Source organism: Corapipo altera, unplaced genomic scaffold (genome assembly GCF_003945725.1).
Source record: "Corapipo altera isolate COAL_440 unplaced genomic scaffold, ASM394572v1 45, whole genome shotgun sequence".
Taxonomy (NCBI): domain Eukaryota; kingdom Metazoa; phylum Chordata; class Aves; order Passeriformes; family Pipridae; genus Corapipo; species Corapipo altera.
Window position 1 is genome coordinate 18,011,811 of NW_020884877.1, and position 17,931 is coordinate 18,029,741.

The window sequence follows — 17,931 nt, forward strand, 5'->3', positions numbered from 1 at the left end:
TCAGTTAAATATTTGTTAATTCTCTTTGAAGTCTAGGACACTCACTCAGAATTATGCACTTTCGCAGATGTCATTAAATACTTTGAAAAGAGTGGCCCTCTCAGGAAGAGGGTACAGCCCTGACTGTCACCGATCAACTGTTTCTCAAATAACACTTGAACTGAGGTTGAGATGGTAGTCTGAGGAGCACAGGCTCACTGTTTTGGATGTAGCTGAAAGATGAGCAGCAGCAAGACTTGACTATCAAAGGTAACTGGTTACTGAACAAGCATCCTAGTGATGTGGGAATATTGTTAGTTTCTTTATCTCACGGGATTTAAAAAAAGGATAGTTTAATTAGAAACAGAGCAGAATACATCTAAATATATAACTGTTGAGCCAGATGCTAAATTTTTTATAATCTTATTATAATATACTACTAAAACCCTTGTGAAAAGGGCTCCCACTGCTATTCATATCACCACAACAAAATTAGTTAAATTTTTGCCATGAAAAAAGGGAAATTACTTTCTCTGTATGAAAATTTTGAAGTTCCTGTGATAGAAGACATCTTAATGCTGTTAGGACATCTTAGCTTTGCTCCTCATTTTCTGGTAGTTACCATGCCTTTTTCTGTCTTTTCCTTAAGTGGGCAACAGGGAAGCAGCTTGAAGTGCAGAGGAAAGAGTAAATTTTCAAAATTTTATATTATAGGCAGGAAGGAGTATTTCTGAGACCAATGTTTTCATTTGCTCATTAGTGTCCTTTACAAACTTCTGCATTGTTCAGTGGGAGAGAATTTGCAGAAATTTTAATTTTTCCTCAGGAATTTAACTGAATTTGTGTTTGGTCACTGGTGTTCTGGGTTCTCCAGGATGCTGTAGTTGACTTCTGCTTATGCTTATACCAAAGATGTTTGACATCTCTTGAGTTCAATTCCTTCAGTCCTGGAGGAAATGTGAGGCTGTTTCTCTCAAGCTGCTTTCCTCTAGTGGTAGAGGTCACCATTTGACTGTGATAGTTCTCCTTTATTTTTTTGGCAGGCAGTTCTCTGACATTCCTGTTACTGAGATCATCTCCACTAGGGCTTTCAGAAGAACATCTGACTGGGGCTCAAATTTTTCACCTTCTGGTGTTCTGACTGTATAGTATGTTGTAGGAAAGGTTTCAGTCCTTACCATTAATAATTAATTTGTTTCCAGATACCTTTTGTGAACTCAAAGATCTGTGAAATTGTGGTTCCTTCCTTTCACTGTGATTTGGTTTCATGTTGAGGGTGTGGATTCTTTTAATCCCAAAGATAATTTAAGAGAATAAAAGTATCATTAAATTACTGCAGTCTGAGTCATACTTGGTCTGTGAGTTTAGTTCCCTGGCTTTCCCACACAGCATTTCCGATATGCAGTGAGCTGAGGGTGTGCAGGAAAGATGGTAGAGTGACCTAGATACTATTTAACTCTTTACTAGTGGATGGCTTTCTAACGCTGGGTATAGCCACTGCATTCTCAGTCCTTTTTTATGTGATAATTCTATCCATTATGTTTCCCTGCTTCTTGGGTGTTTTTCATAAAAAGTATTTTAAGTGGTTTTCATAAAAAGTATTTTAAGATTTCTATTAAAGTTGTTTTAAGCATCTTGTTTAGTTAAATTGATTGGAAAAATTAGAAAATGAACTATTTTAAAATCTGAAGCGTAGGCATTGAGATTCATCCTCAAATAGAAGTTACGGGTTCTTCCATATAGTTCGTTCTACTGCCCTCTTGTAGGCAAAGAAATAGTCATCTCAAGCTCTCTGAAATAAAAAGGTCTGTAAAGCCCAGAAACACTGTGCCCATACCATACAAGCTTCCTTGCTGGCATATGTTGAATCTGTTCAAGAAAGATGGTGATACAGGACTGACTTCACTGACTTTGGACTTGCCTGTCAACTTTGCTGTCATGCAGTGTTTGATATTTCTTGACTCTGTGGTGTTTTTTGACTAGTCTCTTCTGTGGGATCTGCTGATGCTCTGGGTTTGTGAAACTCCTACCACTGCTCATTTTAAGAAACTTTAAATCTATGTCTTACTCTGCTTAATGCAGATTCCATCCTGGCTTGCACTTGACATAGCCAACTAGAGGATCTCAATTTTCTCTGAGCCCAGTTGACTGAGTCTTGACTCAACCCTTTGCACAAATGCTTATGGGTTGGGTTTTTCCTGCTAGGCCAGGATTAACCTTAATTGTCTGTGTATTTCAATGTGCTTCCTTGGGCACACTGCCAAAGTGAAGTCTGGGACATTGGACTTACCCTTCCATGATGGTATTTGACATAATCATTATGCAAAAAGTCACTGGAGATGAGGGTCAGGGGATCACATTGATTTCAGCCAGCTTGGTGTGTTCTCCATGGCAGTCTGGAGTGCAGTGTGGTGTGACTGCAGGACTGTCTGCAGCTCAGGGCTGAGTGGGCTGACTGTGTGGTGATTCCAGAAGGCTTCAGTTGTACTTGGCTAGTTGTTGTAGTGATGGGATCAGAACAGGTTAATGATGTTTTTAAAGAAAACGATGTATTTAAGCTACCAAAAGCAAATTTCCATATAAGTATCTATTACATACTCTTTGCAAAACTGCGGAAATCAAACTCTGCCTCCTGCTTGGTTCAATCAATATTCAAAAGACCGTCTAAGCAGTGTGAAACTGAGGAAGTGTTGCTGAATATGACCCTGATGCATCAGCCACAGAGGTTGCACTTTAGATTTTGTGTTACAGCTCGTGATTGCTCATCTATCTAAAATTTGGCAACAGATGGGTAGTATTTTTTTTAATGCATAACACTCCTCTGTCCCTATCTCAGCACTTAATACTACTGCAGGCATCTTTTCAACAGAGCCATGCAGTTACAATCAATAATATGTGAACTGATGTTTCTGCTCAATAACATACAGCCACTTAAATGGCCTTCTGAAGTATATTGACCCCTGGAGAGAACTACTTTAGTACAACCATTTTCCCTATTGAAATGGAGATATTTACTATTCAGCACAGCTGGGACTTCAAACTACAGAAACAAATTCAAATAGGGGTAAAGTCTACTGCCATGCTATTAGGGAGACAAGGCCTCTGGAAGGCTTAGCAGTGGTTTTTAATAATTTGTCCATTTAGTGCTGTTCTAATGATTGATATTAAGTTACCAGAAATTAAAGGAGATCATACTCTGTTTATTGTATAGATTCTTCATTATGAGGTGTTAATTCCAGTATAAAATAGCTGTTGAAAGCAGGATGGTACTATGAGTATTTCATAAAAGAACTACTGCTAAAATGCAGTTCAGAGATACTAGAGGTTATTTGAATGTATTGGGTTTTTCCCTCTTCTGCCTTCCAGACAGAAGAGAGGCAGTCAACACTTTCTAAGATGGGGTGTAAAATTAGTGCAAGATAGAGGTAAGAACAAACAGGTATCTTTGTGTATAAAATATTTTAACCCAGCAGGCCAAGTCTTGGAGTCATCCTGTTGACTTTGAGTTGTCTTCATGTTACAAGACCAGAAGGAAAACATACAAAATACATTGATGTATTTTGAAAAAGTTACCTATGATAGGCATTATTCCAGCAACTAGACATCTTCAACACAAGATAAATGCGAGAAAAAGCATTATGTATGCATGTACATATGAATGTATGTAATTTTTTTAGATGTATATATGTAATTTGCACGATATGTGAAACAGTTTTTTGTAGTTCAGAGCTGACACATGGATCAGGGTTTAGGAAACAGGATGTGGCTGAAAGTGCCCTTGTACTGTGACAATCTCCGGTGATATGGTTTTCAGGACTTTTATGGCATATTCTGTGGGACATCATCTATTTAAACTGTGGGTAAAGATTTGGTTAGCAGCTTTCAGTAGAAGTGAAATTAACATGCAAGAATGAATTAAAAAGTAACCTTCTGCAAATATACAGCCTTGTAATATTAATAGATGTCTGCCTATATATGCGGAGAGGAGGTAACCTCACACTAGCTAAGACTGTAGTCAAAATAACACATTTTGATTTATACTGTTCTGACTAAAACAAGGGAAAAAGTATTGGGAAGCATAGATAAATGATTTTATTTTCAAATATTTTTATATATATTTTTATATATTTATATTTATTATATTTTTACCTTTTCCTTAATTCCCTTCCACAAGAAAAAGAAATATGCTTAGGAATAGACAAAATAATAGACAATCCATCATACGCTGACAATGACTGACTTTGTCTTCCTTGGATGGAGGAGGAGGAATTGAAAAATAAAAGGTCTTCAGGTAGAGGGACTCAATTATTCTCCCAAGCTGATCTCTACCGTTTAACACAGGGAAGAAAAAAGAGTTATGAATAACAAGGACTGCTCTGTTATATCTTCATAATTTTATTCTTTCTGGCTGTTAGCGTAGGCTCTACAAAATCCATGAGGCTGAAATTTTCCAAGATTTATGGCTGGGTGTAGAAATAGTGCCTCACTTTCAGATTAAAACAGCTAGCAGTGGTAAATCAATACATGCACGTCTGCAGACCTGCCATGAGCTTGGCTTATAAATACATATTAGCATTCATCTGGGTTAATTTCTCATCTTCCCAAATCATTGTCTTTAGTAGTGATCATTTCTCAGTATGAAAAAAAAGGATAAAAGAAATCACTAGACTTTAGAAATAATATTTCAGACTTGTAATTTTAACCTTTTTGATGCTTTTGGATTTTGCTTGCAAATGAATTAGTATTTAAAAATCTTTCATGGCTATATGAAACTCTGCTCTCATATTTTTTATATTCTTTCCGGGAGCCACAGAAACTATGATAATTATTTGCAAATAATATTGTTTCAGATTTTGCTTTCAGTTATGTGTTAAATGCAGATTTTTTTTCAGTGCTTTGTTCTTAACCTAGGCATAATTTGTGTCCATTCTGTAGCATTAAGGTAAGAAAACAACAGGGTGAGACCATTTGCTTTCTTAAAATAACATGGTTTCCTTCTTCCATTTGTAACAATAGGAAACTGTAACCTCTTCCCATATACCTGAATAGCCTTGTTAGTGGTTGCAAATGCAAATTGCAGGAGAAAATCTAGATTGTCCTGTGTTTTCTTAAGTAAGAATAATTGTAGTACTAAAAAGTGAATTAGCCAAGAATTCTGAATATCTTTTAAATTAGTTATCTCCTTTTTTTTTTTTTTTTAAATCTGGATTTTCCAGAGTTTGCTCTGCTGAACAGGATGCTGGACAGTACAGATTAGGAAGCACAGCCTGCTTTGTGAGGGAGGCATTGAAAGGCAGATGTCTTGATTTTTCTAACGTTGCAGCATTTACTGGTGACTTCTTGTGTGGATCATCTTAATATGTTGTTTGATTTCAGATAATTTATGATTACGGAGATTTATTGTTTGCGACTACGCGAATAACTACAAACCATTTTCATATGAATGATCCTCAGTTCCACGTCTTACAGTAGAACTTTCTGTAATGCTTTCAGTGGAAGAACACTTAATATAAATTATAATATACTACATTAGCAGTAGAGTAGTAGCAAATCAGTTTCTATACTGTTCAATCTGATTTGCACACATCACTTCATATTTAAAATATTTTTCTCGAAAGAACAATACCACATAATGAATAAGAAAAACACAAAGTGGTCTTTCACATTGCTCATCAAACTCTCTAGACCACTGGCAGAAAACAACACTTTTAATGTCAACCAGCACTTTTGTCCCTACAAACAGATGTTTGAAAACGTAACTCTACACAATTTACACATTTTAAAATACTTCACATGTGTGTTTTTAAATGGGTGAAGGGAAAAATCTCCTAAAAGCGTAGGCAGAAATTAGTTAGGAAAAAATAGTTTCGCTTTCCTGATCTGTAGATTTCATAAACTGTAAAGATTATGATAAACAATTTCTTCTTCTGAAAGAACAGTAATTTTGTTTACTTTGATTTTAATTTTCTTTTTCTTCAGTTTAAGAGTAAGCAAGCTATGGTTGTTTAGACAATACTTGCATTTCAAAGTGTGTCAAAGAGGCAAATCTGTTTGTGTTTCTGATAGGTTATTTATCCTGCTTAACCTATAAACTGTAAAGTAAGAAGGCTACTGAACTGACAGATAGCCTAGCAGATGGTTCAGAGATTATACTAAATCACCTCAGCTTGTCAGAAGTCAGGTTGGGTTACTGCAGGGGCAGAGGCTTCAAGAAGCATTGAATGGGATCGTTTTTCACAATTTGTTACTTGAAATTCTGTTTTTCTTTGCCGCATGTGACATCTTGTGTCTTCACAGTTAAAACGGCTTTATAATCAACACATTTAGGACCAGTATGTTAGGACCCTGGCTTTCATAAGAATCATTAGGATGATGAGAATCGTTAGGAGTCAGAAATGTGAAAGCTGATCTTCTATGCAGGGCAAGGTGTCAGCTCTTCCACTTTAGCTGCTATTGTTCTCTCCTTTTTCAGTGTCTGGAGCTATTGTGTTGGTCTCTCCCTACCATAAAGTTGAACATTATTTTCTTACTAGCCTATGAAAGATCAAAAGGAAATCATATGCCGTGTATTTAGTAGTAAAAATCATGCTGAGCAAGGATAGGCCAAGATTCAGGGCTTTGACAAAAAACTGTCCTTGAAGAGAGGGTGATTATTAATCATAGCTCTGCCAAGTATCTGAATTCACATTCTCAGTGGGGCGACTGAGACTACAGATGCTGATAAATTTGTCAGAGCTTAGAATAGAAGTTACAGGTTCATTCTTCAGAATTTGCCTTTTTTTTTTTTCTTTTCAATTAACTAAAAAAGCCCCCAAACAAACCCTAATGTAAAGATTTTATACTTAAGCTTTTAAATCTCTTTTTAGATCAATACTACTGCTGTTGTGTTTTTTCTCAAAGTAGCATCAGCTGAATTCTTCTTGATGCCCAACAGGACATCAAGACAGCCTTCTTCTCCAACTCCTCTTTGCAGGGTTTGTGTGTGTCTGTCTTAATGGATTATTTTAAAATTTTTTTTCCCCATGATTGTGTCATCATAGGACTGAAGAATAACTGCTTTTTCACATATTGCAACATTCTTAACCTTATAAAATAAAACTAAATAAACATGCCCTCACATTTTTGTTGACTTAAGACTGACAGAGAAAACACCTCTGCAGGCAGTTGTTGGCAATCTGTTCATTTACTACACACTAAAAAGCCACATTAAGAATGCTGCTTTAGTGTCAACTGAAATATGTCTGAAATGTTTAAAATGCCTGGAGACACTAGTACTCAGAGTCTTCCTTGGTTGTACTAAATGAAAGGATGTTGTACAGTGGGTCATGCTTTTAAGATAATCAATTTGTTGTGCAAAAAGGAGCATACTAATTGGAAAACCTTTGCAAAAATGTCATAAAAATAGCCGTAGGATACTAACAGGACTCTTTCCCCTTGAATTTCAGTCAGATTCTAGAAACGGATAGAGGTTATTCCCATCTCTACAGAGCAAGAACAAGAGGAAGCAAACATTTCCTGATTCTAAAATCCTGTCTTCCCTGTCCCCACAACTCATCTTTGTCTGAACGAGGAAATAACTACTCTTGAGAAAAACAAATTGGGTAGCTGAAAAATAATTATTTCCAAAATCATTTTCTGTGTGTCTCTTCACTGTCCACCAGGATTTTGAATTCTTGTTTATTTTTAGCTTTAAGGAGAATTTGCATTTGTGTAGAGTGTGTACACTACAAACCAAATACCTATTCATAAAATACTGCTTTTTATTTGTTGAAATTAATATTGTCCGAGAAACGAAGGCATTTGTTCACACTTTGCAAAGTTGTGTATGTCTGTTGTGCAAAGCCTCTGCTCCTTTAAAGACAGGCAGCTGTAAGAGATGAGAGAATATCTGGGTTTGGATTTGGTTTTGCTGCTTTTGATAACTTCTCAGGGAAATCTGAAATCGTAACCTACTGAGCCTGAATGAAAAATTATTTGTAACAAAGTAATAGTAGTTTGCACTGGGCTGATATTGGTAATGGCATTGGTAATGATGATAACATATACTCTTATCCACTGATTCTTATTGAAAACACAAATATAAAAAATTTAAATGAAGAATTAAAGGTAGAGAGCTTATGAAGAAAGAATTGCTGGTCTTAATGAAGAATTTACAGCAGCATGTAAGACTGTTGATTTGTCATTGAAGCCAATGATCTGTGGAGGTTTTTTTGGTTGTTTTTTTCATTGATTGGTTTTGTTTGCAGGGGGTTGTTTGGGCGATTTTTTTGTTTAGGTTTGGTTTTTTGCTTGGGTTTTTGTTTGTTTTTTTTAAGTACACAGATTTCAAAAGTAGTCTTTATATTAATGCACACAATGTAATTTTCATAATTTTGTAAAGACAAAACAATAGTTGGCTTTTATAAGAATTAATTCTAATTTATTTGGATGTATTATTTATCTCCTGAGTAAAATAATAAACATTGACAGTAAGAACTACTTGGGTATTTGGATATTTGGAAAACACCATCTTTCTCTCTGAAGTACCAGAGAGAGTCAAAGGGACAATTAGTAAGAAAGGAAGGAACTAGCATTATGTCAAAACCATATGACCATTTAACAGCATATCATGAAAGCAACACTTTAATTTAGATTAATGAGGAAGTTCTATTTTGCACATCATGAAAAATATGATCTAGTGACTGAAACAGGGCACATCTGGTGGCGTTGATTAACCCAATGCTTGAATATCTGAAGCTAGTAAGGGAGATTTTGCTGAACCAAATAAATTAGCCAAATCTATAACAATTTCAAAACAACTCATACTAAGCTAGATTATGGGTACTCATTAACAGTGAAAATAAAAATATGAAAAGCATAACTGCAGCTTTTTATGTAATGTTTAATTATGCTTTTGGTGGTAGGTACTCATTATGCTCCAGTAGCAGAGTTTTAGGCCCATGATGGCCATAAACCGACTGAGTTATTCCGAAGAGTTTCTCAAAGAATAGTGTGTCTTCCAACAACAGAAAACAAAATACAGACAAAATGTTCTCAACAATGTCTCCTTCTACACTACGGCATAGATGTGGTGAAGAAGAATTTAAGAATGGAAACCATATGGTTTGATTCTGTTCTCCAAACTCAGTATTCCGCTGGATTGAAAAAATTTCTTTATCCAGTTTTTGTAAGAGAACATTTACCCATAGCTGCAGAGCAGGATCAGAACAGGCTATCACAAGGACTAACAGTGTTGTATTAACAATTATTTTCTGAAATTCCCCTTACTGGGAAGTCAAAAATTTGATACACAGAGAAACAAAAACTCCCTATATTTGTCTAAGCTTAAAAGGGAGCAAGAGCTTAAGGTTCAGTACACCACTTTCCCAAAATGCAACAGAGAGAGGGAGGTATGGGAGCCAGATAAAACCTTTTGTGCTGCTCTGAGCTTGGTTTTCGGATCCAGGGGAAAATGTTGCTGGGGCTGATTATGTTTCCTTGGCTTTGCTGTTGGCTTAGAAATGCTCTGAACACTGGAGGATCAGTGAGGAACAGGAGATGGCTGTCCCAAGTCAGCTCTTACTGACAACTCCCTTGACTCTTTTCCTCAGCTCCAGGGAATTTTCTTTGCTCCTTTTGCACCAGGTATTATAGAGGAGCTGAGAACTCCAGCAGAGATGAGGTTTCTCATGGACTGTTAGGGTTTCTTCTCTTCAAGTCTCAGCAGAGATGAATGGACTGGCTTCCACCTACTCTACAAGCAAGATACTTGGTACTGTGGGCTTGGCTAGTAAGACCATCAGTTTCATATTACATTCATGTTTTGAGTTGTAGTGTTCAAAATACCACACTCTCTGTTTGGGGAGGTGAGGATTATCTTAAAAGTTGCACATCACTCATTTGCACAAGTCAGTGTTTGTTATCTGCATTTATTTAGGGTCGTACTGAAAGATAGCATGATTTCCTTTCAAGCAGAAATTTACTGCATTTAGAGCATGTGCAAGGTGCCCACTGACCATATTGTGTGCTGAATAAGGCCATCTTGAATAAGAAAGGGTTTTTGTTTGTCTTTTTGTTGTTGCCTCTTTTATTTTTAAAGCTGATTTACAGACTAAGCAGCCCCACCTGCGTGTTCTTTTTAGTGTTTCAATTAGTATATAGGAATTTCTTTGGAAGTATTTGCTTTGTGCATTTTCTTCTTGTTATTTATCCCAGTCTAAAGTAAGACTTATTTTGATGGGTATCTATTCAGCAACTGCATTATATTTTAGGATTAACTGATCTGCTCTCCCACATCACCCTCCTTGCTGGGTCTGCCTGTTTGTTGTGCTCTCTCTAGTCTTTGAGTCACCTGGTCAGAATATTGGCTCCCTACTGAAATTTTGGTGTTCAACCAGGTTCCCTTTCCTTTCATTATTCCACCTTAAAGTGAGTTCACATACTCAGAACCACTTACATGTTGTGAGATCCATGTCTGGTTTTACCACATGACTCTGACTCTTAAAAGTAAGAGCATTCCATGGAAGGCATTGATAAGATGCTAAGATGTAAAAATTAATCTAGAATAAACACAGAAGATATGCAGCATTGTTTCTGCATAACAGAGGAATTCTGACAGCACTGCAGTAATGCAAGCTGTAACACCAGGATCTCTAGGAATGCTCTTTTTATAACTGGATTGGACGTAGGAAAAGAAAGGGCACTGCTCATTTTCAACGCAAAATTCTGGACAGTTCAGGATGGAGGACCTGAACAGCAATAAAAGGCAAGGATTTTTCATGGTAGCAGAGTTCCTTCAGGCATGTTTGTGTCCATGTCAGGTGGTAGAGAAACCCTTCACAGCACAAGCTGAAAGATAGTTTGAAAGTAGTCCAAAGAAAAGCTTGGTAGCAGAAGATATATTACATTAAGCTGTTGTGGCCAAAGATTTGAACAGTTCATTCCAGAGAAACCTTATCAAGCCTCTCACTACCAGTTCTTACTGTACCTCCCTAATGCACACACAGATAAGTTCTTTCAACACTTAAAAAAAAGTGCTTGGGGCAGAGAGTTCAAGCTACTTCATTCCCCATTCTTTGTCATGTTTATGATGGCATCTTACTACCCTCACATTTGCAAGTATGTTCATTATATTACCAGATGTACAAAGGGAAAAAATAAACAGGGGTTCAGGTTGATACGTCTGCTTAGTTTTATAAGGACGCTTTTATCTCAACATCATGGAGATTGCCAAAATTAGGCTTCAGAGATGTTTTAAATGTTAAAAGTATCTCTAGCTATTTGTAATAAATCTGTCAGGGTGATTGTTGCACTGGTTTTGACCATGTTGTTGAACAATGTGATTTTAAAGAAGTATATGGTGATGCTTTGCTTCAGGTCTTCCACTTCAAAAGTATCTAAGACAAAGGGATAATGCTGTGTTTGAGATTCACATTGCCTGGCAATAGATTTTGGGGCAGCTGAGCAGATGAAGGTAATTCTTTCATTTCTGCACCAAGAGTATGTAATAGGTAGTGGTAAGCATTATCCTATTAAGCAGCAATACTGCATTTCTTCCTAACTTGGTTTTGAACAGGTTTCTTCTTTATCTCCTGTCCAGATAGACATTTGTATTGGTGTTCTGTACTATAATGATAGTACGTACACTGTTCACAGGCTGTTACTGGGCTTATCCCTTTTAATCCCATACCCAGTGCCCTCTGACAATTATTTACCTGCCTCTTACCCAAGCCTTCTCTTTCTCAATATGTGAGTTGACATTGGTCTAGGTGCTGTGTAGAAAAGAGATGCAAAGCTGAAAACATTTTCCATCTCCAAAGGTAATTCAGACTGAAGAGAGAATATGTTAAAAGCACTCAAAAATAGGAAACTCTTTATTGCTGCTGAACATTAATTAGATATTATTTTTGGGAGGTAAATAACCCACTTAGTAAGAAATACCTAGTTGCTTGTCACCAGCCAGATTAGCAGTTATTTCTCAAGACTGATACTGAATTTAAAAGAAAGTATATTTTAAAAAATTGCTTCATGGCCGAGGGAATGAGCAATTGCCAATCACTGTGGAAGTGATTCTGCCACTCATGAGAATAGTGCTCTGCTGCAGGTAGGAAGTCTCACCAAGCATGCAGTAAGGCTGTGGAGCTGGAGAGAAGCCTCTGCACGGTGCCTAAGACAACTAGATGTACAGGAACTCTGAGAGGAATTATCATCTTCAGGCATGAACTAACATCATAAAATATAAATTTTCTCTTGCTTGCTATAATCCTTTTTTTTTTAAGCAGGTGATACGTATCAGTTTACATCATGACTGATGTATTTTATAGCTCATTGATTTCTGCTGGGTTTTGATTGCAGTGGCACCTGACAAATTGAAGACAGGAGACTTTATTAAAAGCAGAGTATTAGGACTGTAGAATTCAAGGGGAAGAAAGTAGGTTTTCACGATGGTCATCATTTGAAGGAAGCACTTGGGAGGAACTGCAAGGAGTAATTTCCTCTGGTATCAGACCCCATGTTGGGAACAAGGAGGGGATGTATCCCTGTAGCCAGGGTCAGGGCGGGTAAACTCCATTTCTGTGCCTCATGGCATGAGTGGAAAGCTAGCACATGGGAATATCGTAGGAGAAATCCTGGCGATAGCTGCTATTGTTATACTGGTTCCCAGTTTGTTCCTAGACTCACACTGCTGAAATTTCTTGGCAGCCTTCCATGGTGGCTGGTTCTTTGCAGGAGCTGTGCTATCTAGAACAGTGAAATAAATCACTAAGCCATCTTGCACATTGGAAAGTGGTCCACAAATTTGCTGTAAAGAACAGACATACAGGCACCTGTTTATGGGCTGGTGTGTGTCAGCATAGGTGGACCAGTGCAGTCCACAGCCAGCCCTGACTCCCCACCCTGAACCAACCGACTGAGTTACTGTGTTTACATAGATACCCAGTGCTGTAGTTTTTCATCACCACTTTCTATGCTTTCAAGAACTGAAACAGTAGGAGGGACAAGATCATCCTTTGGTTGTGTAGTTTTTCTCTTTAAGAAGCTTAGGGAAGCTTATAGGATATGGAGAATGCTGGCTGTCAGATGTCATGCTGGGTACAAGTGACCTGAGCAGTTCACTTCTCTCATTTATAGCATGTGTTTTTACTCTGGACTAAGAAAAGTTCTGCAGAAGTTTTGACTTAGGGATTATAAAACTTTCTAAATGGAATAACATATTTGGAAAATAAGTACTCCAACTATTAGGCACAATTTCTATTGCTTTATTACAGCTTCTAAAATGGTATATTTAGGTATGCACTGATTTTCATTGATGCTTGTACATTTTTAGGCTATAGATGGATAGCTCTATTTTATACCAGTGTAGATGCTCACAATTTCAGATAAAATAAGAAAGCCATCACCTTGTGGCTTATGTTCCTGGTTTACTCCCTTGCGACCATTTGAAGCTATACAGTAGCTCATTGAATAAACAGAAACTGGTGAATTGAATTGAAATTGGTTACCAAGATTGATAACTACATTGAAACTTGTATTTAGGGGGAAAGTACTTTGTAAATAGATTTTGTCTTTGAATAACTATCACTTTGCAAGTGAACAGTTATTTGAGTACTCTTAGTAAATAAAGCATCATTTCTTAGACCTCATATGTTTTGAAGAATTTTAAAGACTAATACAGCTACTGCAGAAATTGAGTTAGTTGTCTTTTGACATAACATCTTTTTGAAATGATACTCTGTTGCAATTATATTTAGCAGGTAAGATGGCAAAACTTTATTCTTCTCCAAATTCCCCTTTCTTATACTGATAACATTTCTCATAATTTTCAGCTCATTTTGGTTTCTTGTACAATGCTAAAGAGCCTCTTAGCGCACAGTATATAGATATACCTGTTAATGTAATAAGTTGCATTATATTTTCATGTGAAAGCAAACTCCTGTTGCATCGTTTCTTTCTTGTGTGCTCACAGCACTGTATCAAGTGTAGTTCACAAGCAAACAGAGGAGATTGTGAGTGAGGAGCTTGGGAAAGCTGTGTTCCATTTCCAGTTCCGCTGCTGATGCAGACCAACAGAGTTCCTGCTTTTAAATTGAAACTGGGATTTGTCTTCCAAGGGAAATTTCAAGTTTTTACCAGCAGCAATAAATTCTACTCTAAATGTGATCGAAATACCCAATTCTGATAAACATTGTAGAGTACTTCAGAAACAGCAATTTTTCCTATAACTGGATTTGCTTCTGCAAGCTTAGTTGCTTGGATCTCTGTGTGCTCACCTTTGGGCTGCATAGCAGACTGGTACCTGGGCTTATCAGTTACTGAGAAGCTGAGGAACAGGCAGTGAGAAAAAGAAAATAGAAACTTTCCTGAGGAATGTTTTGGTTTTAGTTGAAATTGTTTATATTTACAGAAATTTACAGAAAATTTTTTGCTACTTCGTTGATCAGCTTTCATAAATCTTCCACTTGTCACTTTCCAGAACAGAATAATATTAAATTAAATTTAATATTTTTCTGTTAGTTGAGGTTTTGTTGGGTTTTTTTCTCTTTTTTTTTTTTTCACATACAGTGTTAGGTAGCAAGCCTAGCACTGACAAGGCAACTTGTCTGCTTTAACTAGTGTATATACTGAGAGAGTCCAAGCTTCTGTCTAAAATGCGGTGTCTTATATGTACCATGATTTTAACTGCATTGTATTCTTTTCTACAAAGCACATTTTTTCTGGCTTGCTTTGTGATTCTGTTGTGCCACTGAAAACATAAGGTGAATAGAAAAGATATAGTACTTGAAACTGTTAATCTTTTTTGTCATTTCCATCTACACATGAGTTTTCATTACATATAGTCTATATATTGTTCAATTTTGCATAGAGTAAAGGATACTAGTGTATAAAATAAGGCGATTTGTGTATCTGTTATAATAGGATGTTCTTTTCTCATTTTCTTTACATATGTGTAATACATTTTAGGTATGGGAAAATTGTATCCACGAAGGCTATTTTGGATAAGACGACAAACAAATGCAAAGGTATGTACACTTGCCTTTATATTCACCTGAAAGTCGTAACTGATTCTATACAATACGTTAACGTTGTATTTTAAGTGCTTTCTACCTTTTTTTCCTTCCTCTCTGTTCTTATTCCTAAACTAGTCTTATTCTTGCCCATGGTTGGTGTATTCAATCCATTTGTCTCCAATGGAGCTGGCAGACAGCCTGTGTCAGTGGTGCAGCCAAGCTGGAGTGAAGCTGACATGCACAGTGCTGGCTGGCAGTTTGCCTCTATTTTAAAAACAAAATTGGAGTTAAAAGCAGCTTTCCGCCTTTTGCCTGGAGAAACTAGGGAAGCTTACAGAAGACCATTCAACTATACTAGGCATCTAAAAAAAATTATACATTGTGGAAATAAGCTCCATTGATTAGAGTAGCTTAAAGCAGCACTTAATTACATGTTCCAGTACTCTAATTGTGTTTTGTTATATGCTATTGAGCGTATTGGAAGCAAAGAGAGGGTTCGTTTTCAGCAAAGTAATTGCGTCTGGAAAAAATATTAGAACTCCTTTAGATAAACTGGATACATCAGTTCACTGATTTTCATCGCTCATTGCAATTGCAGCAAGATTGTATCCCAGTGGGTGCATGGTGGGAGAAGGAGTGGCGCTGAAATACCAGATTTCAGAGTTTCTTTTTTTGCAATTAAGAGGATAATTTCTAAGCAAAGTGAAGTATTAAGTCAGCTGATTTAGTGATGTTAATAACACCCGTGAATGAGCATAAAGCTGATGGGCAGAGGGAGGAGAGTTCATAATTAATTAAGACACAGTTTTTGTGCAGAACTTGGAAGCAATGCAGGGGCATAACTCCTCAGCTCCCCATCTTAAGAACTTAAAGGGGCGCTGGCAGTTCAGAAACTGAAATTTCTGGAATTTTTTCCTAGCTTGTATGCAGATGTCATTGTGACTAGGAAAGACGAGATACCCTTTTCAATTATTTTAATTAGTTAGTGCCTGTGGTTGCACTTAACTGATTTAGCCTGTCCATTCCATCAGTTCCTGGAGTCTTCAGTAGTCCTGTCGGTGATACAAAAATTCTCACATTAATGCTTTAAGAGATTTAAGCTGATTTTTCCAATACAGAGTTTAAATCTCATTGATGAAAAGCAGTAGCTAACAGCCTGCTTTGACACCATACTGCAAGGTAAGACTCCAGGGAATCTTGCTGCATGTCACTGAAATTGTGATAGGAACATAAGTAGGCAGAATGCAGATATCTAACTGGAATTTAACCAAAAGATTGACAGCATCTCTGGCTTTTGCCAAAAAATGCACCATGGCATTTAAAGGAACTGGAACAACAAGCAATTGAGTTTACATATCATCTAGAAGGTGGCAAAGGCAGCTTTGATGGCATGCTTGGTGTCAGTAGCTTTGTATTACACCGTGCAGTGTGTTGTTGATAACCGAGACTGCCGTGGGTATGGAAAGCTAGTTTGGGGTTTGGGAAGTTAGTTTTGCCTTGGCGGCACAAGACTTGATATGAACTAACTCACTTTGTTTCATGTCAGGATTTAACAATCCACAACACCACGTGTTACACAAAACAATTTGCTGCTTTCTTCGGCTTCTTGGCAGGATAAGTAAGCCTCCACTGATATACAAGGCTGCTTGAGTTGTTTTTCCCAAGTTAAGAACTTTAAAGCTGGTTCAGTTACATCATTACACAACCTTTTCTCAGTATGAATATAAAGTAAGAAAATACTATTATATTTTGAAGAAATATTTCCATTTTCTACTCCTCTAGAGGTTATTTTATTGTTGGTTTTTTCTTTTAACCCAACCTGAACATTGGAAAGGGATTTCGTTAATACTTGGGCAGTTCAGTGGTGGAAAGGAAGGGGATAGTGCCCAATGAGGTTTGCAATAACATCTAGTGAGAGTAGCTTCCAAACTGTGATGGCCTTTTGGTGAGCCTTGAGCATCCAATTCTCTGGTTCCATTAAAAATCCCAGCCTATAAGGTTAGTGTCTGTTAAGGCCAAGGTATATTGCAATTTGGACATCCTAAATATTATTGTTCAGAATAAGAAAAGAAGTTATTGCAGATATATGAAATTTGTTACGATGAACTTTTGGGTTATTTTAATATTTAAAGATTGCATTATATGGCATGGAAAATGCTTTCAGGACAATTTTTCACATTCTTGCTTCAGCAGCAATGGGAAAAATCATTTGCTTTCACTGAAGCTGGATTTTCAGTCACTTTTTAAATTAACTGTCTTTTTTGTATATACAATGAGGTAACTCATTAACCAAAAATTGGATAGATATGTGTATTTTAAACTAAATCCATTGCCCCATTTTGAATAAATGAAATTAGACTTATTCATCCTTTATTCAAACTGGATAAGAATTTAGTTTAGAAAAATTAACAGATGATGCTTTAGTTAGTGATCTCTATGAAATAAACTCCTGTTAGAAGATACATACCAGATAGCACAAAGCAAAGCATCATACTGCTTGTTAGCAGTTTGGCCAAAATCCTGATAATAAGTGGGCATGGAAATGGATTTGTTCCACTAGAGTAGATCTTCACCAGTTCAAGGTTCAAGAACTTTGCTAGGTTTTTTGGGTTTTTGTGGGGTTTTTTTGTCTTTTTTTTTTGTCTTTTTGTTTTGTTTTGTTGTAGGTTTTTTGTTTGTTTTTGTTGGTTTTTTTTTTTTTATTTTGGACTACATGAAGAACATAAGAGTTCAAATTGTTGTCCCTCTTGATCAACAGGAAAATTGTATTAAATAATAACTGCTAGTAGCATGGTTGTTTGATATGAAGTGTTTGATTATAAGCTGGTTGCTCTCTTCTTAATTAAATGTTTTCTACTTCAGGTTACGGTTTTGTTGACTTTGACAGCCCAGCAGCTGCTCAGAAGGCAGTTTCTGCTTTAAAGGCCAGTGGAGTCCAAGCACAGATGGCAAAGGTGAGTTAAAA

General features: G+C 36.7%; 1 protein-coding gene across 4 annotated transcripts in view; it reads left to right on the forward strand.

Moving 5' to 3' along the window:
• The window catches only part of RBMS1 (RNA binding motif single stranded interacting protein 1), a 145,479-nt gene that overhangs the window by 89,617 nt on the left and 37,931 nt on the right, over positions 1–17,931 (forward strand). For all 4 annotated transcript variants that reach the window (XM_027636962.1, XM_027636963.1, XM_027636964.1 and 1 more), the window contains exons 3-4: positions 14,920–14,978; positions 17,829–17,920. In XM_027636962.1, coding sequence (XP_027492763.1) covers positions 14,920–14,978; positions 17,829–17,920 — 151 coding nt within the window. The remainder of the gene's footprint in view (positions 1–14,919; positions 14,979–17,828; positions 17,921–17,931) is intronic.